Below are 26546 nucleotides of genomic sequence, written 5' to 3'. Positions count from 1 at the left end.
GCAGAGAAAGACTGATAAAAGTTGAAGAAAGCTAGCTGGTGGGTAGAATAATGCTCGACCACTTGTACTCACCTCTGCTGATGGGAAGATGTGCTTTAAATTTTCTGTCTGTCCTGATAGAGACATAGTGATTTTTGCTTAGAGAAACCTTTGTTAAAAATGATTGTTTTTAAGTGTAAGAAAAAAAGAGGAATATGGAACCTAGGTGGAAATGAAATAAATATGCATGTGTGCATCCTTATAAATATGCCTACTTTTTCCCTTTTGTCTTCTTAAAATGACAAGAAGAATATCTGGGGGGCAGAATGTACTCTACACGCAGATCTTCACCTTGTTGGAATTTGGGGATTCCTCTTAATGCAAAAGGCATGCCTCTTTAATTGTTTGTGTAGCTCTGATTTAAATTTAATAGGGACTAGTTAAGTTAGTGTAGTGGCAGGTATTTGGTTGACATAACTGTTACAAAGCATCTTTAAATGGCACCAGGGTCCTGGTGAGGTTTGTGTTTTTTATTTCTTCTTTCCATAAGCCTTCAGTAACCTTACGAGGACATGATATGGATAAAACAGCCATCATAATTTAGAAAGGAACATGCTCGATCCCTCTCTTCTCTGTCTAATGAGTTCATGTAAAAATATATATCAAAAGAAATACTCATAGCAGAATCCTCACATTTCAAAGGGGAGTATATTTATTATAAGAACTGCTGATTCATTAGGAATGCTTCCTAATTCGAACAGCAACAGCTGCTTCTGGTTAGGATAAACTCCATCTCTTTTATGCCCTGTCTCTCCAAGGGGATGTGAAATTTTGGTTTCAGATTTTTCTCCTGCTTTAGCTTTTTCTCTCTCTTCCTCACTCTTGCCTCAATTAGGAGGCTTTATCCTTTTCAGTGCTCACACGATTTGAACAACCCACTGTACTCACCCCCACCTTTAGAAATGACTTTCGTTAAGATTACAAATGCTAACAAAACTCTTCTGATAATGTGTTTTGTTTGCATTCACAGTGCAGTGGAGTGTATTGTGCAGCAGTAAAGAAAAAAGTTGAGACACGTTGTAGTCATGAATTCTAAGTGCAATAATTTAAAATACAGGGAGCATTTGAGAAACTGCCATTGTCCATTAAATGAAACCACTGTATTAACGTATCATAGCATGCTGTTCTAATCACTTTTCTCCAAATACCAGCTTTTGAAAGAAACATGGCTGTATTTTTTATACAAAATCTGAAATCGTGTAATTGAATGGCTTGGCAGAATAGGTAAATGAATGTAGCAACATGCATTCAAATATGTCTCTTTGGTTTGTAATGAGCTGATTGAAGTTCACAGTTGTAAGACTTGCCATTTTATTTCCTGATTTTACATTCTGGACCCAGACAAAGGTGCCAGTTTTTTGTATTAACAGAAAAAGGAAGAAGAAGAAAATTGTTCATAAGAATCACGTAAGCTCTTTTTGGGCATCACTATTGGATTCTGTGCTCCAGTAGCTTTTACTCAACTGTCCTTCTATTAAATAAAGAATCTTCTAATGTGACCATTTTTATTTAATTTTAGAATTATTAACAACCCCTCTTAGGGCTTAAAGAAATTCTGTCACATCTGATGGAGTTGGTCGTCTGCCACATGTGTGCATGCTCATGTGAGAGAGATAATTGGCCGGTGCATACTTCTCTCATAGCCCTTATCTTGGTAATTACACTTGTTGATTTATGCGTCCGATTCCCCCTCTGGACACTGAGCTCCTTAAAATTAGAGACTGTGCCTGATTCACCTGTTAGCCCCAGGACCCAGCAAAGAGCCTCCTAGTCAGTAAGTGTTTGATGACCAGATGAACCATAGAATACTAAAGCCAAATGGGTGTCAGAGTAGATATCAAAATACACAGTAGATAGAAAGATCATCAAGTTTGGAGCTAAATGGACATTATTTTAAATCCTGGTTGGTAAGGGACTACCGGAATTCCATGTGGAATCCAATTAAAATTTTGATGTTTCAGGATGATTCCAAGTATTGAAGACCACAACTACTCTACATTCTCTGAGACAAGAGAATCCATGTGTTTTTTTTTTGTTGTTTTTTTTTTTTGCACCCTTCTTGGTAGGAGGTACAGCAGAAAAAAGAGTAATACTGAGGGATTGCAGAGCCATTCATGGGACAGAGATACCTACTTCTGTGTTTTTTGGGATGTCCTTTTGGCTGTGCAAATGCATGGCTCTGCATCCATTTTTTCCACTGTTGGACTCCCATTCCTGCTACAAAATAAGAGGGTTGAACAGTTTAGAGCAGCTCACTGCTCTTACACCTCCTTTGGCTCACCTGGGTGTGCCACGGGGCAGAGAACTTGGGTTCTGCTTTCTCTGGTCACGGAGCAACCTCTCGCCACTGCTCGTAGTATTATGGTCAAACCTCTGGGCTGGGCATAGTTTCTTAACTAGGAAAAAGCATGTTACAATACAGAGGTATAATACACCACAACCCCAGTGTAGAAAGACTGGTTTATCTCATTCACCTGTGAGGTACATCTCAAGTACTCTGTTAATGTTAAATTACATAGCCAATGAAGTTTGTGAATGATACACTGTTTTAGTACATTAGGTGGATGGAAGGTATTCCTTTAATATCCCCTCACTTGGGATAGAGTGACAGCTAGCACCATGGAATTGTGATACATGGGAATGCCCACAGGAATATGTTACTATTAAAATGTGTCCTTCAGGGGTGCCTGGGTGGCTCAGTCGTTAAGCACCTGCCTTCGGCTCAGGTCATGATCCCAGGGTCCTGGGATCGAGCCCCGCATCGGGCTACCTGCTCAGTGGGAAGTCTGCTTCTCTTTCTCCCACTTACCCTGCTTGTGTTCTCTCTCTGGCTGTCTCTCTCTGTCAAATAAATAAATAAAATCTTAAAAAAAAAAATGTGTCCTTCACTGGTCAGCATTGGGGAAAAGGCTAAAATACATGGTATGGCTTAAGAGATCATGTATAGAGTCATAGAACGGTCCACCCAAAAGGGTGAATTTTAATTGATATTAAAAAGATGTGGGTTTTAAAAAGGTAGATGGTGGGAAGAACGGGAGGTAAACAGATGATCTTAATATAGTGTGGTAGGACCTAGGATACATTAATAGACACCCCATAAGGGGTGAGGGGGATTTACTTAGATGGGGCACAAGGGAGCATTTGGGGGTCCTGGAAATGTTATATATATTGATTGTGGTGGTGGTTACACAGCTGTGTGCATTTATTAAAACTCCTCTAATGGCGCACATGGAGTGATGGATTTTATTGTATGTACACCATAATTCAAAGTTGAATTATTAAAAAAAGGATCATGAGCTCTGGAACAAGAAGACCTTACTTCAAATCCTGACTGCCACTTCACTAGCTTGGTGATGGCCGCACATCTTTGAACCTGCATTTCTTCATCTGTCTGTTGTAGCTGAAGATAACCCATGTCATGTAGCTGAGGTGAGGAGAGATAATGGTCTTGAACTGCTTGGTCCAATGCCTGACATAGCTGAGGTGTACTAGATATTTTCATTCCCATTCCACTAATGGCTCAGTGTGCTGAACTGGTCTTTAGCTGAAGCTGCTCTATTTTAGACCCATAAAAGTTAAGTTCAAACATTTGTGAAAGGTAAAAATGTTAGCATCCATATGTTTGTTTAATGATAGCTCTTAAAGTCTTATTACTGTTGCTATTTTTTATATCACTATAGCATATTACATTTCTAGGGTTAGATCTTATTTAATTAGTTAGGAACAATATAGGAAGCATGAGGAATTATTTGCAGTGTTATTTTGAAAAGAGTCATTCATTGAAGAATGATAAAAAAAAACACTGGTGATACATTTATGATTCCTAACTTTTTTTTTTCCCTTTGCTTTCATTCTGTCTTTGAAATGAAATCTTTATCTTGTGTCAAATGGAGAAATATTAATAAAATCCCTGTTGACCCTAGCCCACTCTTTTGTGACAAATGCAATCTTAAAAGTAACTGTAAAGAATATACATATGCTCATGGCTCTTAGCATTTTAAAGACATTTAAAATGATCCAGAATATGGCATAGAACCACTCTGTCGCCTGAGAGATCAAGTAGACCTTTTCTAACAATTTTAACAGCGGCCACCTATTTTTGAGTACTTGATACATCTGTGAACTGTAGCGGGCACTTGGTATTATTTGCATTAAACTATTACTGAATTGCTTAATTTGTTCCGTACCATGGCCTTGTGGGTCAGTAGGACCCAACAAGCCTTCTTTTGCAAAGAAAGTAGGCTTGGAGAGGTGAAGGAATAGCTCGGGGAGCCCTTTGGTAGGGTGGGGTAGATCACCCCTGTTGCTCCTGGCTGTCCAACTCCATATTCTCTCCCACCATGTCACACAGCGATGTTGCTTCTGAAGGGAGCTCACTCTTCAGGCCATCCTTTGCCTAACAGGAACTCATTTTTTAGCTCTTCTCCTAGAGTCAAATTTTCTTTTTAATTGCATTCAGTAATTTAAGTAATTAAAAGGGCACTGACAAAAGCCTTCAGTTTTAGAGTCTCCTTCTTCCTTGAGGACTTAGGCCAATAAATGGGTCTTAAGACCTTGGAATTTATCTGCTTCCTACTTCCTCTTGCAGTTCATCTTCTACTCTGTTAAAGTGAGTGATAGTCTAAAAAGATTAGTCTGATTAAATCCCTCCTCTGCTTAAAACTCTGAGAAGAGCTAAACTCTCTAGTCTTGCACATAAAACTCACAGGCTAATCACTTTGGACTTCTCTAGTGTTATCTTCTGCCAGGATTTCCCTTCCCCTATCCCCCACTCCACAAAACATTACATAGAGAAACATCTTGCCCCACCTTTAGGTGGGATCCAACCACCTCAAGCCATTTATTGTTCCTTGTCTCTCTGCCTCTGGAAGATTTTGTTCTCTCCAGATGGAAGCGCTCCTTTATTTCATCCAACTTCTCTTCCTCATTTAGCTGACACCTTGGTCTAGTCAAGATGCTCTCTCCTTCCATGTTCCCTTAGTGCTGGGTGCTACCACCACCGCCCCCCCCCCCATATCACAGCATCCTCATGTGGCATTGTGAAGAACTGTCTACATGTCAGTCTTCCCCTAAGAGATCTAGGCTCCTGAGGACAGGCAGCACTGTGTCTTGTTCATGCATTTATCCTGGCTGTCTAGCACAGGGCTGGCATGCATTGATGCTAACTAAATGTTTATATAAATAACCCAGCCTTAAAGATTTGTCCTCAAAACCTAACAGGGAAAAATAGATTCTAACCCTTTTTCTTTCCCCTCTCAACTTAGGGTGGCCTTGGATAAGTGAGGGTGTCTCACTTTCTGAGGCCCACTAGAGTTTATTGAGGCTGACTGTTTCCACATTAAGGAAGGTCACTGAAAACCTTATTAGCCAACCACCCTTGCCCTTGAACTGAGATCCATGATAAGCATGGTGTAGCAGAAAGAGCGTGAGACTCTGGTGTGACCAGTCTGTTAAAGAGTGCTAACTTCCATTTCGTCCAGAGAGCCTGTTGGAGAAATGGGTCATCACAGTTATTAAGCACACTTAAGGAAACGAGAAGATAGGCTTTTGATTCCACTCTCCCTGATCATGAATCCTTCCAGCCACCAAGCAAGAGGACTTGGAAGTTGGTAGGCAGGGAGGAATTACACATGTGGCTATTTTTTAATTTAAAAGTTAATAAAAGTATATGTATTGATTGTAGAAAGTTTGGAGAATATAGGAAAACATAAAAATGAAAAGTTACTTGCACATGTTAAAGAGCCTGCTTTATTTTTTTTAAAGATTCATTTATTTGAGAGAGAGAATGCTCATGCATGGGTCGGGGGCGGGCAGGAAAGGGCAGAAAGAGAGGGAGAGAATCTCCAGCAGGCTTCACACTGAGCAAGGAGCCCAACATGGGGCTTGATCTCACAACCCTGAGATCATGACCTGAGCCAAAATCAAGAGTTGGACACTTAACTGACTGAGATACCCAGGCACCCCTAGAGCCTGTCCTTTTTTTCTTTTTTTTTTTTAAGATTTTATTTATTTGAGAGAGCGGGGAAGAGAGAGCATGAGCATGAGTTGGGGGAGGGGCAGCGGGAGAGGGAGAAGCAGACTCCCCACTGAGCATGGAGGCCCAACTTGGGGCTTGATCCCAGGACCCCAAGATCATGACCTGAGCTGAAGTCAGACACTTAACTGACTGAACCATCCAGTAACCTCCCAGTGCCTGCTTTTAAATCTAAATATATTGTAAATATTTTTCTATGTTAAAATATTTTTCCATAGTCTGATTTTAATGAATATATAACATTCCATCATTCTGGTAGTTCATAATTTATTGCAAACTATTGTACATTTAGCTTGCTTCCAAGTATTTGCACTTAATGAAAAACACAGAGTACTTAAAAGACAGAACAACCTTTTCTAATTTTTAAGACACTTCATGCTTAGTACATTAGCCGTAGAAAATGCAGAAAAGAATGCAAAGGAAACAAAGATTATCTACAAACCCCATAATCTAGAAATAACCACTATTAATTTTTTATCTTCTAGTTTTCCTATGAGTGTATATGATTGCCAATGATACATAGCTGTGAACATTGCTGTTTTTCAATCTATATCATTTCATGGACATTTTGCTCTATCATTAAAAATATTTTAAAACCTAATTTTCTAGTTCCTGGAGTTACCATAATTTATTTAACCATTCTCTTAGCACATATTTAGGTGTGTGTATATATGTATTGCTGTTATACATAATAAAGAACTACTATTTAAAATATATCCCCCCCAAAATAGTCACAGCATTTAATGCTGGTGAAAATATAGCAAAAATAATTCATGCATACTTTTTCTGACCTTCATTTTAATGTTCTGCTTTGAGTAGTTACTCATTGGAAGACAACTTTCCTGCTCTCTTTCATACTATGTGAGTTTAAGAATTTTTATCAGAGAAACCTATTTCAGCCAGGTTTGCTGTTTGAGCCTCCTTTCTCTAAAGAGTAGTTTTTAGGGTTTCTTTTGAGGGAGACGCACAAGTGGTAGTGTCACTGGGGATTTAAGACTTATGGCTTATTTAATCAAATACCTCTATTTAATCAAATACTTCACCTTCCTCTAAGCTACTGTATTTTGAGGGAGTTTAATAACACCAGTTTTGGGCTTTTATAACATTGTGGACTGCTTTCTTAGGTTTATAACAAAGCAATAAGTCATAAGTACAAATATTATTTTAAAAAATGAGGAGTGGACTGAGAGGTGTAGGGGTTTTGTTTTGTTTTAAATCAGGGCAACAAAACAGACAGTGACTAGTGGCATGTTGTTTCAACTTGATCTCCCTGTTAGTGGGTCCCCAGCTCCTCCATTGCTCAGGATGGGGCCCGCCCTTCCTCTTGAAGGGCTCACTGGAGGAAACTTTCATCCCGTGGCTGTGTTACGTGGTTATGGTGCAGAGGGAATGCAGACCTCACCTCCTCTCCCGAGGCCCAGCTGCTACTTCTCATATTTTTCAAGTTGTGTCTTTGTTGCCTCTATCAGATCATTCCTAATGCCATAATGGTTTCACATACAAATCTAAACCAGGGACCTCACCTTTGTGGAAGCTATGCCTTATTCACCGTTACCCAGTGCTTGGCTTACATTAGGCAACGAATGAATGAAAGGTAGCAAATGAGTTTAATGGTTCTGTTTTGACGATTTGAAGACACTGAATCAAATGCAAAGTGTACGTGCTGTCTAATGTGCGCTTCATTGAAACCATTCCCTAAGATTTTTTTCAGAGAAGAGTCTGTCAGTGTAGTAAGTCACACAGACCTGAAGTTAACCCTGCTCTACTTTGTGGCTGTGTGACTCTGAGCAAGTTACTTACCCTGCCTGTGCTTCAGTTTTCTCATTTGTTATCTGGGGATATGATGGTACCTATTTAATAGAATTATGATGAGGTGGGGAATAAGCCAATGCATATAAAATTCCTGACATGTGGTAATTCCACAATAAATGGTGGTCTCTACTGTTCTTACTTTCATGTTTGGTGCATGATGAGTAGCGCAGTGGTAAAGGTACTCGGATCTAGATGGGTCTTGCAGTTGGACAGATTATACTATCCTGTTGAGCAGGGTGGCTGTGTCTCTGTGTGATTAATTTTGTACAAAGAAATCTGCTTCCCTCAGCCTGGCCCAGGTGTGCTACAAAATGAGATAGCAGTAGAAATTTTCTCCAGGGTTAGAGGATCTGGTGGGCAAGACAGATGCCTCTCGCAGAATGAAGCAGGGGCAGGGCTGCTGGACTTGTGCCGATTCCTGTTTTTCCTTCCCTGAGAAACTTCAGTCTCATTTCCAAGAGCATTTTGGGAGAAACGTCTTGGTGAGAGAGTTGCTCTGTCACAAAAGGTAACTTGAGAGCAGTTTCCGGTCTGTCCTTATTGCCAGCCCTTAGTAAGGTCCTGCTTTGTACCCAAAGAAGGCTTTGAACATCAGCTGTCTTGAACAATCTCTAGTCTTATCACTTATTTTAATGTTCCTTGCACAGGTCATTCTTGGATGTGGTGCTCTGGGCAGTCTCACCCCAGAATGCTTCCCTTCCTTTATTTAACCTCTGACCTGTGAAAACAAGAGTTAATCAAGAGTTCTAAGGTAGCTAAGAGGAAGGGGAAGTGTTTGGTTACAAATTAAATATGAACAAGTCATAAGTCATAAATCCCCAGTAGTGCTACCAGTTGTGTGTCTCGAGTTGCATATGGTACAGGGTGTTTGGGTTATAAATTCAAGTTCAGGGCTCTCTGATTGCTTGGGGTTAGGTGCTAGGTTAGTTTTCTTTTGGTCTGAAAACGCTTTGCCTTTTAAAACATTACTTTTATTGGACCAGCTACCTTCATATCCTACTTTCTCTCTGTGTGCCTGTCTGTCCTTCTTCCTTTCTTTACCTGCCTGCCTGCTTGTGGTGATTGGTGTGCTGTTCTGTGAATTGAGACAGAACTGCTTCCCTGAAAGAAGTTAAGCATATGGAAAAAGTTGCCAAGGAAAGTCATTGAAGCATAGAGCGTAAATGGGTTTAAGAGACAGCCAGACACTTTTATAGAGAGATTTGCGATTGAATGATATAGCATTCGAGCAGAGATCTGGGGTGGAAATGAACTTAAATGAGTGCTATTCGTGGAAAACTGATGCCCTGTCTAATCTAGCATTTCCTTAATTGTCACCACCATAAGCATACATTTAAAGCTTTATATTTTAAATTAAAAAAGGCAACATAGTCTAAGAATCTACGACACAGGCCATGATTTTTCTAGGTAAGTTCTTAAAAATACACATCTAAGGTAGCAGAGGCATTGGGTCTTGATATGAAGCACTGGAAACTTAAAAACTTAAAAAACATCAAACATTTTAAATCAAGCTATTTATATCTGCGTGTCTGAATCTAACATGCACACTAATACCTAAAGCAATAAAGATCTGACACATGACTAGTGTCCCTGGAACTGGCAAACTAAGAAAACACGCTGAATGGTTGGGAGGCAGCCAAAGTTGGATTGCTCTGAACACTTGGAGCAGAGGGGCTTTTGGAGGCAAGCTTTCATTTAGCAGGGCATTACGGTGAAAACCAGCAAGGTAGGAATTTTAAATCCTAATTTCAGGATTGATCATTACACTTGATCATGTTGTGCAACTACTAATGTGTTGCACGGAGCGAGGAGGGTAGAAATCGTACGGGACTCGTTTTGTGTCTGAGTTGTGCTTTTAGTAGCTGTGTTGGCCCAAGTACCACATCACTTTACTTCTCCAAGACTCCGTTTTCTCATGTATAAAATGGGATGATGATTCATCTTCTAGAGTTGTAAAGAGTAATATTTCAGAGCACTGGGAACTTGGTAAATGTTTTTCCCCTTCCTCCATTAGCTTTCACTTCTTAGCTCTAAAATGAGAGTAGCATCAAATGGTGTCTCCGTGGGTTCATTAATTTTGTTGTTTACTCCTGAAAGTAAGACAGGATTTCTTGTGTAGCCATTTCTTCCCCTTGTTGTGGTTTTTTCAGCAGAGACAATGTATTTCTCTTTTAGTCTATGAAAGATTCTGTAAGGTGGGCCTTAGTTAGAATCTCACTAACCCATCATATTATATTACAGTAGTAATTTAAACCATAGAATAAGATGCTCTGAATGGGGAGAAAACTTACAGGTGTGTGAATACAGAAGTGGGCAGCATGATAAACTCTCTTAGGAAAATGATGAAAGGCCTGTGTGCTCGCCCTCTCTGGGCTCAATGGAAAATATCTGAGAATTACACTCAATTGTCAGTGCAGGTGTCATTACTCCAAAGATCTTCTGTTACCAACACTTCACCGGTGATAACAGAAAAGTGCCTCTGTGCTTTCCTCCTGAGCAATCTCCCTCAATCACAGGAACGCTGTCATAGAAAAGAAGACAGCAGATCTGCTCTCTAAAAGCAACAATTATTGAATACCCATCAAGACAGAAAAGAGCCTTGTTACCAAAATCAAATCCAAGTGTGTGTTTGGGTAGATTTATATAAGCACAGATGTTTTATGGGAACTTTCTGTGTTTTTTTCCTAATGCAAATTAATATTTCTACTCATTCGGTGCATGCAATACATTTTCCTGCATAGATGTAATAGGTATCACAATGGGATGCTAATTATGGACATAAATCAGAGATTTTTGAGCTTAACCGGCTACCATAATAAATTTACAGTTTGAGATCAGCAGCTGTGAGCAAAGCAGAATGCTCAGATTGAGTGAGACTGGCTTTGATCTCCCAAAGGGGAGGGGGTTGTTCTCCTATTTAGGTTTCTCTGACTTTTGATCTTACTAGCACCAAGAGTGTGATCTTATCAGGAAAAAAGAGTGTTTACTCTGTTCTAGACACAGTGGTAGGTGCATTCGCATAGGTCACCCTCACAACAGTTGTGTGAGAGTAGGTAGTGTTATCCCCATTTCATACACGGAGGAGGAAAAAATGGCTCAGGCCACAGCTAGGGATAGAACTGATACTCAAACCCAGGTGGGTCTTCTGACTGCACTCTGTGGAAAGTTGATCAACAAAGTGTCATTTTTGTGGGGAGACTTCCAGAACCTCTCCTCTGTTCCTTTTGCACCTCTGTCGTAACACAGACCCTGTGTTGCTGACATTGTCTGCCCATGTGTCTGCTCATTAGACTGTGAGCTCCCTAAATGCTGGGACCTTGGTCTCATTCCCCACGTATCTCACACAATGCCAGGCATATACTGGATGGGTCTTAATAAGTGTGGAGAAATATGTGGTTTGATGGATGATTGACTGCAACATTTGCAGAACGAATGATCTAGAAATGTGTGATGTTTGGACTGTAAACGTCACTTTAAGTTCCAGAAAGCATTTATTGAAGCTTAATGTGGTTAGCTCAGGAGGATGTGGTGTGCTTTTCTTAGAAGGTGGAATGCATACACCTTGGTGCTAAGGCTGTAGTTTGAAAACCGTGGACCAGCACACATGGGTGGTTTTGTTGTGCTTACAGATGGGAGTGCTCATTGGCTGAGTGTAATGGGGGAGAAGATGTGTCTTACAGAAGGCAATGTAGTTGAGATCTAGAGTCTTCTCTACTTCCTACCACAGTTAGGAGAGAAGAGGGAAAGCATGAGGAGTCTAGGAGTGGAAGAGAGGAAAACTCATGGTAGAGCTTTTCTCATCAGGAAGTTTGGAGACAAGAGTATCTTCTGAAGAGCAGGAGGGATGGGTTAGAGATGGGAGAAGAAGGAAAAGTTTGGAGCAGACTCTCTGGGGAACTTGAGGATTCTTGAGCAATTTTAAAGGCTCACCTGTGCTTGAAAAATTAAGTTGCCAAATTAAAATAATCAGCTTGTTTTTGTGACATTTTTCCATAGTACTTGAGGTAGGAACACAAAAAGTAGATAGTGGTGTTTACTTGTGTTGGAGGGATAGGCAAGGGGCAAGAAACCTTAACTTTGTGCATTATTCATGATCTGCTTTGATTGTTTACTCACTCTATTCTAATTATTTGTCACAGATTCCAGCAGTCCATTAGCAGGGGTCATTTTTGGTTCTGGATCATTTTCCTACCAAAATGCCCTGCCTTCCAATAAGATTAGTTGACTGTTACTCCAGTGGCACTGGACTTAGTAGAAACTATAGGCGTGAGTTACAGCTGTCAAGGGAACTTACTGAATGTCTAACTTGTGCCAGGCACATATTAGAGACTAAACAGTCAGCACACAGCCATGATCCCGGCTCTCATGGAGTTGACACTAATGGAGAAGACAAAAGAAGCATGCATTATAAACTATGGTGAGTCTGCATGGAGGTTAAGCCCAGAAGGGCCTCATATTCTGGGAGTAAAGTGCATCTATTTAAGTGGGGATCAAAATTTTACAGTAAAAATGAGGGGAAACTTTATTTAGGATTTTATCTAGGAAAGAAATGGAACTCAAATTATGGAAATAAATTGATTTCAACAAAATCTAGCTTTTATTCCAATAATGCAGTCTTTGTGGGATAGAATAAATCATGAGACAATAATGATTTTTTTAAGGGAGAGATTATGGTTTTTCTGACATAATAACACTTTATGTTTGACTTTCTCAGCATAATCATTAAAAGAGTAATTATTCCAGAAGTATTTGAGGACTTCATCAATTTCCCCCAGGCCTCTCTGAATCCTTTGATATTGAATTCATTTTCTTTTGATGTGACTGCTATACCACCGTCCTTGTTTGTTTTGAGTTTTCTCTTTGTCCCTTGTTACCTGGTCTGATGCAGCCAGGTCTTCGTTTGTTGGCCACTTTGCACCTGAGCAGGTGTCCAGCATCTCAGACAAGGGCTTCATGAAATCCTGCATCCTTTGCAATGGTTATAGTTTTATTTACATTTTGTTGTCGATGTTTGACCAGCAAGACACTGACAGAGGAGCAGGGAGAGATACTAGGTCAAACCAGAAGGGCTGAGTGGGGACTTACTGATTTAAGTGGTCACATCATTCGTGAGTAGTTTCCTCTCGTAATGGCTCGTGCTTTCCTATTCATTCTGGTGACTGCAGGGCATGAGGAATTCCTGGACGGAGTTCTAAAGGCACCTCGGACCCCAGACAGAACCAAAAAGTTTCTCAAAGCTGAGATCGGCAAGAATGTTAGGCAGAGAGGGGTAGGAAGAGTATTCCAGGCGCCAGACTGGGTGTGTCTGCATACTCAGTTACATTAGTTAGGTGGTGTATATCTTACAGAAGAGGAAACTGGGTCTTTGATTGCGTTCCTGAGGTGTCACAGAAAGGATCAGAGCTGAGATTCACCCAGGGTTATTTGATGCAAGTCCGTGTTGTCTCCAGCGTATGCCATGCTGCTCTGCTTTTTTTTTTTTTTTTTTTTTTAATTTTTGGGGGTTTTTGTTTTTTGAAAACTTTAAATACTGAATGCCAGTTAGCCTTAACCAAGGGATGCTTTATCCGATGAATCTCGGCAAAATCTGTCAGGAAATGAGAAAAGAAAGGCTACCTCTCTTGGAGTACCCAAGATGGAGTTTTAAGAGCTCCTCAGGCAATGCAAATCACTGAGAAAAACTGAAAGACCTTATTCTGTGTCACTCTTCTTAGCTTTAAACTCATTCCAGACCTAAGTTAAAAGCAGCTCTTCGGTACCCAGGGAGGTACTACTTCATTATATCTCTAATATAATGGTGTCTGAGTGTTTAAATGTTAAAATTTTATTATAAAGTACTTTTTATTATTTATATTAGAACCAAACTTAAGTTGATCTTTTTAAAACTTATGTATATAACTAGATTATCTAAGATTTTCTTTTTAGGGTAACAAAGTAGACATGTCTGGTAAGGCTGAGATCCGCTGGACTGTGCCAAATGGGAAATAATCACTTTCTACCTAGTTGTAAATACTTTCCTGAGAATATTACTTCTCTTTAACTGGCCCTTTGGTCCCCCAGGGATTACAAAATAAAGGGGAAGCCCATCAGTTTGGCATATGACAGGCCCCTGGAGTCTGGCTTTTTTGACCCCTACCTTGTCTTCTGTCCTGCAGCCTCCTTACCCTTCTCTCTGGCTATCCCAACTGCACACAGTTCTCAAATCAGGCCCAGTGTGTCAAGCCTGCAAGTCATTGCTCATGAGATTTTTTTTCTGTCTCTAATGCACTTTATCCCCACCCCTCCCAGCTTTCCTCCCATACACTGAGAACAACCTAACTGATGCTCAGCCTTCTCTGTGCATGGAGTACTGATTTCCACAGTTGCAATCAGCCATTCTCTCTATTGCATGCCCCTCCCTATAGCCATGGTTTAAAATTTAAAATTTTATTTTCCCAGCTCATATTATTGTTCTGTATACTCTAATTGGTCTACTTAGGGTATTTTTGATGAAATGAAAGACCCCTTAGATTCTGTCCTCTCCCATTTTATTTCAGTTTTGAAACAATAACAAACATATCAAAGGGGAGCCTGGGTGGTTCAGTTGGTTAAGTATCTGCCTTCGGCTCAGGTCATGATCCTGGGGGCCTGGGATTGAGCCCCGCATCGGGCTTCCTGCTCAGCGGGGAATCTGCTACTCTGCCCTTCTACCTGCTCATGCTCTTTCTCTCTCAAATAAATAAAATCTTTAAAAAATATAGAGAGAAAAGTTGTGAGTACAATACAAATGCCCATTTGGGAGATGTTGCCAAAATAATATCCAGTAACCCCCAAATACTTTGGTGTGTATTTTTTTAAAAAAGAAAACATTCTTGGGGCACCTGCCTGGCTCAGTCAGTAGAGCATGTGACTCTCAATCTTAGGCTCATGAGTTGCAGCCCCCACGTCGGGCATGGAGCCTACTTAAAAAAAAAAAAAAAAAAGAAACATTCTTTTACGTAACTACATTACAGTCATCAAAATCAGAAAGTTTTGACATAAAACTACCATGAGATACTTGGACCCCCTATATATGGGGGGGCGAGCTGTAGTTCAGAATCACATGTTGCATTTATTTTCCTGTCTCTTTTGTCGTCTTATTCTGGAATAGATCCTCAACATTTCTTACACTTCTTTGAACTTAACATTGGCTGTTAATTTGTAGAAAGTCCCTCATCCTCAGGATTGGGTTCTACGTCTATGGCTAGAATATGATGGAAGTATTCTGTATTGTTTCACTGCATCCTATCAAGTGGCACCCTTTCAATTTGTCGCATTACTTAAGGTTGTGTCTCCCAGGAGTCTCCCTTCTTTTTCCCTTTGTAATTAAAAAGTGTATTCTGAATATCCTCATTTTATCCTCATCAGACTTCCGATTCATTTATTTATATTAGCACAGACTCATGATTTCCTATTTTATTTATTATTACATAATTTCTTTCTATGATTATTTGGTTTGATGCTCAGATTGTCACAGATTTTGTCAACAGGAGCCCCTCCACGCTGGCTTTTGTGTCCTGTTGGCATGTCCTAATCATGTGTTGAACGCTGCCTTTTTCCTAGCACAACAAGATATTTCCCAGCCCCAGCTCTGGAATCAGACATTTCTTTTTTTTTTTTTTTTTCCCTTCTTTAAGGAGCTCGGGTTCCTTTTGGTGAAGAATGGTACTTAGAAACCAAGATCTGGGGGTGCCTGGGTGGCTCAGTCGTTAAGCGTCTGCCTTCAGCTCAGGTCATGATTCCAGGGTCCTGGGATCGAGCCCCGCATCGGGCTCCCTGCTCCGCGGGAAGCCTGCTTCTCCCTCTCCCACTCCCCCTGCTTGTGTTCCCTCTCTCGTCGAATAAATAAAAAAATAAAATCTTTAAAAAAAAAAAAAAAGAAACCAAGATCTGGACACTAAGCATGCTCATTATAATTGGGGTCTCTCTGCTTCCAGGGCCCCTCAGTGGCTAGAGCTAGCGAATCTATATATAATGTATATATACACATATGAATGTACATACATATATTGTGTTTCTATTTCTTTTATTTGTCTCCATGATTTCACACAGTTAATCTAATTCCAGTAGGACACCAAAGGTTCATTTCTGTTTTCTCTTTGTCCATATTTGTAACTCTCTTCTTTGATAGTAGTAATTCCACTATATATTTACACGCTTGATCAGTCTCGATCAGACTCTCACAGCTGTAGCTCCTTTCCTCTGTGGCTGTCCTTCTCACCGCACTTGGACTCTGACCTCTTAGACACTGCAGCCTCCTCCTCCTGTGGACCTCCTTGGACTCTGCCTCACCACCCGTCCTAGAAGCCCTCCTACCCACTTTGGCTCTGACATCCCACACTGAACTCCCTTCCACATGCTCTTTTCATTCCTCTTAGGTTCCAACACCAGTCTAGTCAACCTCTTTCTCCTGACATAGATGCTTTCTTACCCAGTGCCAGGCCTTGCCCCTACTTAAACACCGCTTTCCCCCCCATCTTGAGTTCTGACGTTCTAAGCCAAGCCACCTTCTGTGTTTCTTCTCTCCTGATCTTGCTGGAGCCCTGACTTTCCCTTACGAGGAAACCCTTCTCACCCCACTCAGACTCCAACAGTCTGGCCTGGTGGCCCCTACAGGAGGATTTCCTCCTGCCTGTGCTTGAACTCTGACATCCTGCTCACAGCTATTATTCTCTCAAGTGACCACCTTCCTTGGCTTGTTCAGTGTCTTCCTCTGTTGCTCCCCATCTCACACACCCCCGTCTTGTTTGGCCTCATCTGATGGCTTTGAACTCAACTACTAGCAAGAGATGTGGGAGAGCTTTTTAAAATTTGTAATGGTTTTCTATCTAAATACTTATGACACTGGAGTGGGATCCCATCATATGTACCCTTATACAAGGTCACTTAGACACATGCGTATATACACAAAACAGTGGGAATGATTATCCTGACAGTCCATTCAGTGGAGCGAGATTAGAAATGTAAGTCATCTGTCCTCGGTCGGACTCAGTTCCTGAGTTCAGCTGGAGGGTAAGCAGTTCACCAAGCTGACAGATTGGAGCATAGACAGTTTTCATTCAGTATATGTCGTCCCTCCCCTCCCCGCAAACTCAGGCCAGCTACTTTGTGTCTATAAAACCGTGTCTGCTCTATGTTGGGGGCAACTGAAGGGCCTTTTACAGGTGATTTTTACCGTGGGCCATTTGACTCTGAGCACTATGTCTCGAACCTTGCCCCTGCACATCTTACAAGGGCCTGTGATGTAGGAATGTGTGTAGGAATACTCGGGTGCTCCCTGAGTTCTTCCCAAGTTTAAGACTTTGTATTGCCTTATATGAAACAAAAGCCTCTCCATTTGACTGTTAGGCCAGGGAGTGATGGCAGAACCTGGGACAAAGTTATCCGAGCCACAATTTGGTGAGAGAAGCATGGATCGTGGCCAGTGCCTAGGAAGCAGGCTTGTCCCATTTTGGCTTTTCCCCATCAAGGAAGGCTCTCTGATTGGCCATGATAATTTTATAACTTGATCCAAAGCCTGAGCTAAATAAAGCCCTTGGAAAAGAGTTCCAACTCCCCTCACACAAACTATTTTGTTGTAGATGTCTCTTTTCCCCACTAGGACCATGGCCTTCCTCAATGCAGGGACCCTTTGTTGTTTGTTTTTTTGGGCCCTAGTTGGACTGAGCCCGCTGCACGGTGGTGCTCTCTTGGCATTGCGGACTCCGAGTGGTTGCATGAAGGTGGCAGGTGGAGCAGGCCCAGAGATGTTTGGAACTCCTTTAGATGTCCAGGGACGAGCAGTGTAATGGAGTGTTTGTTTCCTGTCTCTGGACTGGGAAGTAGTGTTTACTCCATGATGACAGACACGCACAGAATGGAGTGGAGGGGTTCCTTAGCCTCACCTGCAGCCCTGCGGGCCGGGCAGAGCCGTCGTGCCAGCGCTAATGAAGCGGTACAGGAAACGCCACTGGATAAGGTTCAGCTGTGAACCCTGGCCTCCCAACAGGGGAAAAGAGGGATCCTTTGAAGAAGAAGACAGCTGGGTTTTGGTTTCAAGACCTTAACGCTGCCATCACTGGATATTCATCTGTCAGTGCACAGGGGACAACATGTGGGCAACAGTTGCGTCCGGTCAGGCCACGGCGAGAAAGAAATGGCTGATCTCCAGGGTAACTATGAAACCTGCCATGGCTGAGGGTTCTGCTTAGTGTAGCCAAAAAGAATTGATTTGGTGAGGTTGAGGACGCGTGTGAGAAGCCGGGCACTGTGCTGTGGGCCGGGCGGCCCTACCACGTCACCTTCCCTCAGCCCCCTGGCCGTGGAGGACGCAGGGGCTTGCAGTCAGGACCCGTGCTAGTGGGGCACTTGAACCTCTTGGCAGAAACTACTCCCGTGTGTACCACAGTCCTGAATTATCAGAGAATCCAGCCCGCCCCACATCACTTCGTCCAGTATTCCTGAAATGACTTCAGCTTTTCTCTCATTTCCTCGAGGCCATGATTTCCTTGCAAGACAATATTTTCTCTTCTTCCCCGGCCCCCCCTGCCCCCCTGCTCTCTTCCTGACTTTGAGTTGCTGGATTTAACTAGTGGTATTTTCTCTTTCAGGGGAAAAATTTTTTTTGTAATCCTTGGTTGAATTTGTTTACTGAGAGTCCTCTAATCTGGGCAAGAGTTTTCGTCTGAGGGGATTTATTGTTCCCACTATAATGGCTTTTAACTCAGCCGAGGTTTATTTAACAGAATAGGAAGGGAGAAACTTATCTCCTCCCTAATCCCTCTTGAATGTTTACACTGCTCTGTCAGAGTAAATGCTGTAGAAAGTGGCGGCAGTCATTTGCTGTGTAATAGTCAATATGCAGCTGCCAGAGCTGATTGAAACATATTAACATAAGTGATAATACTGTCATAGAAGTGAAAAGTTAAGTTGCTTATCAGTATATTTTGATAAGCTACTTAAATTTTACAGTAGCATGTGCTGGCTTCAGACAGACGTTAATGATGGAGAACTGTGCACTTTATCTGTCCTCTGGATTGCCTCTCACTTCATCTATTACCCTCGGCGGTACAGCTGGTAATCTGTACGGGGTGCTGAGTTCCCTCTGCCTGGCGGGATCAGCGCTCCGCTGCGCGTCCAGCTCTATCAGGAACGGACCTGTGAGCTCAGCAGGGCGGATGCGGGCAGGACAGCAGGGGCTTGGTATGACACCCTCCTCACTTGACTATTTGTCACTTTGGAAAAGTTTCTTAATGGAGAATAAAGCCATTTAAATTAAGTGACAAACTTCTGGGCGGCAGGGGGTGGGGTGGGAGATAGTTCAACAACAATTCTATAACATTAACATGCCTTTGCTCTTAGTCTTTGTTTGGTTGTGTTTGTTCCGTCAACACCGAGCACTGACGGTATGCCGGGCTCCAGGCTTGGCCCCGGGAAGACAAAGTGAAGAAAGATGAGATCCTTCCTTCTCTACGCACAGTCTGTTAGCAAAACAGACACACCATTGAGTGCCACATGGTGTGTGGAATGTTCTAACGGGAGTATGCATGTGACCAGGGCAGCACAGAGAAGAGGGAATTAGGGCGTGAGGGGCGGGGATGGGGAGCTTGCAGAGGACCGTTAGGAGGATGAGTGGAAATAAGCTAGCCTAGACCAGGAAGGTCAGAGGGAGAAAAGGGCCAAGTGTATGCAAGCTCGGGCAGGCTTGAGGATGCCTGGCCATTCTGGGAGGGAGGCTGCAGTGAGAGAAGAATGCACGTGGGGAAGTAGAGCGGGCAGCCAGTAGGGGACCTGACAACGAAGAGCCTCCAACGCCATCCTAAGAAGTCCATTAGTGATGGGGCACCACTGCAGGAACTGGATTTGTGGGCCACTTAGATGTGCATTTTAGAAAGATTATTCTTGAAGCCCCACAGAGAGAGGATAGAGTGAGGTCAGGACCAGACTGTCCTCGGAGTGAAGGGCTGCCATGGTCAGGACCCAGTAGACTGCAGTGGGAACAGAGTTAGAGCCCGTCCTGCAGTAGTCTGGAAGGGGTGCGGGAACAAGTTAGAGCCCGTCCTGCAGTAGTCTGGAAGGGGTGCGGCACAGGTAGGACGTTTGATGCTACAGTATGGCATGGGGCCTTTGGGACACCTTGCGGACAGCAGCAGGGCAAGTGCTGTATGTGTGAGTGTGCGGCTGTGTGTGTCCAATCATGAGGGACTTGCACAGAAGCTTCCTGGAAAGGGTGGGTGTGGTGGGAGAGGCCTGGGGGGGCTATTCAGAGATGGTTCCTGATTGCAGCCTCGGCTTTGAATTTCTTCTCTATGAACCTGTTCTAGCTCTGAGGCATGGGAATAATTTATAATGGATATTCAATCCTCCACCTTACACAGGCAATTTTTTAAAATCCCAGAAATAATTAGCATTCTACCAGTCTGTGTTTCCAGCAGCCTATAACAGGAAGACTCTTCAGGGTGTAGAGGAAGAACTGAAATGTACCAGTCTTGAATTAGCTCCTGGTTAAAGTTTTTGACCTGCATACTAATATTTCATGTTTCTCCTCTTCTTTCCCCAGCTATCTTCCCTGGTTCGAAGTATTTTATAAGCTGCTTAACATCTTGGCGGATTACACGACAAAGGGCCAGGTATTTACCTTGTATTTTATTCTTTTTAGCAAGTAACTTTAACTTTTTTGATCATTAAAGTAATATATGCCTTATATTTCACCAAAATGTTTACCAAAAAAGTAACTCATGCCCATTATAGAAAGTTTCGGAAATTCGCAAATAGGAAGGATGAGAAAAATCACTCCTGATGTGTTCCCCCTTCCCCCTTCCCAAAAATAACAATCACTAGTATTTTGGGATGTTTTCTTCCTTTACTTTTGCAGTTAAAGGCATAATAAATTAGACCCTTAGCATTCAGAGTTAATATTCTGATATCTGATAGCTGATATTCCCAAGTAGCCCTGGAAGTTCATGACATGTATTAAATTATAATTTTGCTGAGGCACAAATTTGAATTGCTCATGTCATGCTGCAAAGCTCGATTTGCGAGTAAAACACTTAACTAGCAAGTGACCTAGCCACCTGTCCCAAGTTCCCCTTCCAGTAAGGCTTTGTTGTGCACTTTCAGTAATTTTTTTAAGGGTCTGAAAAATTACTTAAAAAGTTAGCTCTATTTTACTGTACTTTTGGAAGAAATGATATGCTGAAGTGTCTTCCATGGATGTCAAGGGTCAACTGGAGCTATATTTAGACTTTCATAGCTCACATTTTTCAGGTGCTATAGTAACAGAAGCATTTCCCCAGGCTAGTAAAAACAGTGTGAATATTTTTCATGGGTGCATAGCATTTTATTATGGACCTTAGAAACATTTCCCTCTTGTTGGAAGTTGTTTTTCTTTTTTTTTTAAGATTTATTTATTTATTTTAGAGAACACATGCACACCCATGCACAGACAAAGTGGGGGAGGGGCAGAGAGAGAGAGAGAAGCAGACTCCCCACCGAGCATGGAGCCCGATGCAGGGCTCAGTCTCGTGGCCCTGTGACCATGACCTAAGCCGAAATCAAGAGTTGGATGCTTAACCGACTGTGCCACCCAGGTGGCCCTGTTGGAAGTTTTCATTATTTGGGATTTTTTTTTTTTCCACTGTAGTTGTAGCTATTGGCATCTTTGAACATAAAGCATTTTCTTCTTTATGGAGTATTTCCTTAAGAGGAGAATCTCAGAGGGGCCATTTTTTAGGGCAGTGGACATAAACATTTAGAAAAATTTGCCAAACTGTTTTCCAGAAGAATTTGTACTGTTTTCTTAAAAGATGCCCTTTACTAGGAATGTACGGGAGTGCTTGGCTCACCATACTCTCGCCAGTACCATTTGTTGAATTTGTTGTTTATTTGACAAGTGAACAGTCTCATTGTTTTAATTGCATTTCTTTATGAGTAGTTGAATATTTGTCCATATATATAATTCCTTAAATTTTCCTTTTTGTAAATGGCCTAATATTTTTAATTGATGATACATTATTATTAAATGTTACAGAAATTTTTTTCTCCTCATACTTTCTACAGAACATTAGATCCATTAAAAACAAAAGGGTGCCATAGTTCAGTAATATTGGGGTTGGGGAGAAGGAAGGTTGTGTTTCATTTTTTTCTCCTTAAGATTCATGTCCTAGTGGTTCTGAGAAGGTCCTGCCGTGGAGAAACGTGTTATTCCATGCTTCCCATCTTGTTTGGCCCCAGACCCTTTTTATTCCATGACAAATATTAATATTCTGAGATACCAGTGTTTCCTAGAACATACTTGAGGAAATGCTGCTTTGGAGAAGAAGTGGAAAACGTGTATAATGGAGAAATCTTTCCTTCAAGTAAGATTTACTTACCAGCAATGTATTCCAGAGGCCACAATAATCGGAAGGAATAACTAATAGAAATGGCTCCCTAGGTCACTACACTCACTCTCAGAGGATGCTTAGGTATCTGGGAATTTTGTCATGAAGGAAGTGATTTATTCTTTGAAGTGATTTTTTCTTTGATGAATGAATTCAGAGGCCACCTTGCGTCTGTTCATCAGTTTATGTTCACAATTCACTTTAGTCAAACATTCAGGTTTTCACTCAAATTTGAAGGATATCTTTAGTAAATAGAATTGCATCACACGTAGGCTCTTAACAGTCTTAGAATTGGAGATTGGCTCACATATTTTTTTCTTCCATATTAATGCTCCAGTCAAAACATAGTAGACTTTTAAAAACATGTCTTGTACAGAAAAGGTTAGGTCTGTAGAGCTATGCATAGGGGAGATAGGATTATTACCCCGTAAAATTGGTGCACCGGTCCTCTGGGCCATTGCCCCAGGAAGGACCCTGCCTCTCGGAGTGTTGAAGAGTTGCGATCAGTGATGTGTTTTAGTGGAGTCTGTTTCCCCTGTACCCAGTACTCTTTCTATTAATTCTTTTTCTGGTTAAAGGAATTATGACACAAATGATAGGAAATCTGTCTACAACTGCCTTACTTGTTGGCAGGGTGTGGGTCATCAGATTAGAACAGGAGGAAAGAGCTTTTATTAAAAAAACAGAATCCCCTCCCCAAGTCCAGAAGTCTTTGGGTATGGTAGGCTTCAGTTGGGGGGTTTGGGGGTTGGTAGTGACCATGACAGCTCAGAGTGGAGTGTTGGAGCCTAAGATACATGATGGGGTGTCTGTCTGGGTCATGGATCCACCATGGTTATCAGACCATGGATGGGGCATTGAGGACATCCCTATGGAAGAACTGGCAGGGGTTGAAGAGGGCATCTGAGCTGGAGAGCAGCCTGGCTGAGGGTGTTGGAGCCTGAGGGACAAAGCGGTTGTTTATATGCATGCGGTAGTATTGGCAATGGCTTGGCACCAGATATCAGAACTCTAGGAGGATCTAGAAGGATCCACAAGGGAAAGGGGGCTGCAGTGGTCCAGCACTGGGGTATTGGAACCTGGGGTGGGGAAGGCATTCTTGCTGGGGAGGAGTGGACAGTAGCAGCCTAGCATTGGATATCCCTATTCAAGCAGGGCAAGGAGGGCTCCTGGGTGGATAGGGTCAGTCATAAAAGATTGGTTACATACAAATAAGTAAATATATTAAGAAAATAGGATTGATTCTTCATTTCTATAGAATTTAGTTACAAATATGAAAAGGAAGGAAACTAGAAGGATTCCTATGTTGGATTGGAATTAGCGCCATTAGTATGAACAAAATATGTGATACAGGATTCAGTAAAGATGCGTCTATTGTGGGTGTCTGCGTGCGTAGTATATTTTCTGGCTCTAACCACTAAAAGAGTCTGGGGTTAGCAATACCCAGGTAGCAATGAGCACACCTAGTAGGCAAATCGTGGTTTCTAAATAACATTTTCCACTAAAAGGAGCCAGGGCTCTCTGAAGAAATGTCTAATTCTAGGGCCAGGGCAGGGAAAGTATAAAATGAGCCTGATATCTTTTTGTGCCAAAAAGTGTTCAAAGGAAGTGCTTAAAACATGATGGGGACATGTCAGAAAGACACAGAAGTGAACTTGAAGTGGTTAAGGGCTTCCCACTGGTCCAGTCTGGGACAATTTGAGCATTAAAACAAATAACGATAGCAAAGGCTTATAGCCATTGAATAAAACAGAAAACCATGTGTGCTTACCGATATAAATAAGTAAATAGATAAGTTAAAAGTTTGAGGAAGGGGATGTTTACATAAAGTATCACTCCACAAAATGCTTGCTAAAGACAAAGGGAGAATGAATACCTTCACAGTAGAGACTTCAGATGAATTAATCAAATGATCAAAGTGAACATCATGAGTAATGGAATGAATTGAAGTCTGAATCAATAGAAAACATCAGACAATGGAGAATTATTCCACAAAATGGCTGGTCTCACTGTCAGGTGCCTACAAATCTGGGAAAGACTCAGGACCTGTTCCATGTTCCAGACTGATGAAGACCAGAGATTCATAACTAAAGGCAACATGTGATTCTGAGCTGGATTATTTTGCTATCCAAGGACATTATGGGCACAATTGATAAAACTTGAAGGGATCTGAGGATTTGATGATAATGTTCTATCAGTGTTAATTTCCTGATTTTGATGATTAGTTGTGGTTGTACCGGAAAATGTCCTTTGTATTTATGGATGATGGAACATAATGTCAGTAACTCACTGTTAAGTAGGGAAATAGAAAATTGCTGTCCTATAATTATGTAAATTTGAGATTGTTTCAGAGCAAAATTAAACATGTGTGCACGTGCACACACGTTTATTCCTCCGTGAGAAACTTGAATGATCAGAGTTCAGATTGAAGCAGGTTTTTAATCTGCACTCATCCTCTTTTTGCCTGTCCTTTAAATTCACGACCCAATACTGCTGTGAAGCAGTGGAGAGGTCTCTGGGCTCAAACACAGAAAACCTGCGTTTAGCTCCTGGCTGTGCAACTTACTAACTGGCTGATCTGAGTCCAGTTGTTTCAGCCTTCAGAGCCTCAGTTTTCAGTCTGTGAAGTGGGATAGTCCTGAGCATCAAACAGATAACAAATGGAAACACATGTAAGCGTAATACTTTTCTATTAGCACAGACAATTCCACAGGGTGGGAGAAAGGGCTTTTGCATAATTCTGTAAGCAGCGTTCTTTTGAGCATTTTAAAAGTGAATCTGTTTTCAATCGAATAATTTGTACTGCTTTGTATTTCATTCTGTGGCTCAATTTCACTAATTAAAATGCACAGCCACCATACTATATTGCATGCTGCTGTATGTAGTTCATTTTAACTTTCCATAATTGGATGCTGCTGTGTGTATCCAGTGAACACTCAATAAAATTAATTGAGGGTAATGATGATGAAGACAAGATCTATAGTGTCATCGTTATTTCTCCCAACCACCCCCGCCCTGTAAGCTAGAATTGTTTGCATTTAAAAGTTGTTGCTATGGAGTTGAGAGGATAGGTTTGCTGCGAGCTTATGGTATATGATCCATAAAAGGCGGTCATGGTAGGTGTCTCACTCAGTAGAAAATGTCAAACTTGGTGTGGGAGGATCTATTTGGCTCTTATATTGAGCCATAAGCAGTGTCTTTTGTCCAACCCTACTTGAATATCAAGCCTATTTCTGTACTGGGGCCAGCCCCTCCCCAGCCCCCTTCATCATGAGGGCCTCCGGCTCACTGTGTGCCCAGACCTCCCTGCAGGCCTCTGACTAAGGGCTCAGCCTTGCTTTTGTTACTTAGGCCTTTTATTTCTTTCAGGAGAATCAGTGGAATGAGCTTCTTGAAACTCTGCACAAACTTCCCATTCCTGACCCAGGAGTGTCTGTTCATCTCAGCGTGGTAAGTGGGGGCAGAAAATTAGCGATCACCGAGAAACCATTTCATTATTAACAGTGAGGCGGAGTTAGCCGAACAAGATCGTCTTTTGTCATCTGCACCTTCCCCAGCGCGACCTCTGAATACTCTGAAACCTCTGGACTCAAGACAGGCCAGGGAGTTCAATTTCTTCCTTTCTCTGGGATTCCAATAAGGAATGGGTCCCAAATGTCCCCAGGCTCCTCTCTTCCTGGTTGTCATCCCATCACTAGCATCTCCTAGATGGCAGGTGCTGGGCTTGGAATGGCCCCTACCTGCCTCCTCAGCCCCCATCCTGGGGCTCCCTGCCTCATGCTTTGCCCCCCAGCACTGTTGTGCATGCCTCTTTGCCCATCCTGTCGCCCCTGAACCTTCAACACTGTCTCTCTCCTCTTTACCAAGCTGGCTTACATTCATCCTTCAGAACGCACCTTGGATTTTATTTCCAGAGAAATCCTCCCCTGGACCCCCTTCCCCAAGACTTAGTCAAGGTTTTCTTCTTTGCCCCAAGCATCTTGCACACGTCGCAGTGCTTAGTCATACCACATCTGCTTTCCTATCTTGGCCACTGGGCTGTAAATCCCTCAAGGACAGGGATGGAGAGAGGCTAGCCTAGTTCCTAACCTACAGTAATAATTGTTTCTTTAAACTCTTTTAAATACCTGCTACATGATATATAGTGTGCTGGGTGGAAAACCCTCTGAACTGGGAAGTTTCAGGCCTAGCTGTAGTTTCGCCAGTGACCTGAGTGATCTTAATTAAAACCTTTGACCTTGTGGACCTTGAGTTCCTCATTGATCGGATAAGGCATCAAAAGA

General features: G+C 42.0%; 1 protein-coding gene across 7 annotated transcripts in view; it reads left to right on the top strand.

Annotated features, from left to right (window-relative positions):
• The window catches only part of DENND1A (DENN domain containing 1A), a 498150-nt gene that overhangs the window by 214827 nt on the left and 256777 nt on the right, over window positions 1-26546 (top strand). For all 7 annotated transcript variants that reach the window (XM_036107896.2, XM_078061741.1, XM_078061742.1 and 4 more), the window contains 2 exons: window positions 20442-20511; window positions 25633-25713. In XM_036107896.2, the coding sequence (XP_035963789.1) occupies window positions 20442-20511; window positions 25633-25713 (151 nt within the window). The remainder of the gene's footprint in view (window positions 1-20441; window positions 20512-25632; window positions 25714-26546) is intronic.

The sequence above is a fragment of the Halichoerus grypus genome, chromosome 14, assembly GCF_964656455.1.
Source record: "Halichoerus grypus chromosome 14, mHalGry1.hap1.1, whole genome shotgun sequence".
In the NCBI taxonomy this organism is placed as follows: domain Eukaryota; kingdom Metazoa; phylum Chordata; class Mammalia; order Carnivora; family Phocidae; genus Halichoerus; species Halichoerus grypus.
The sequence above is the reverse complement of the archived record's forward strand: the minus strand, read 5'-3'. Positions and strand labels throughout refer to the sequence as shown.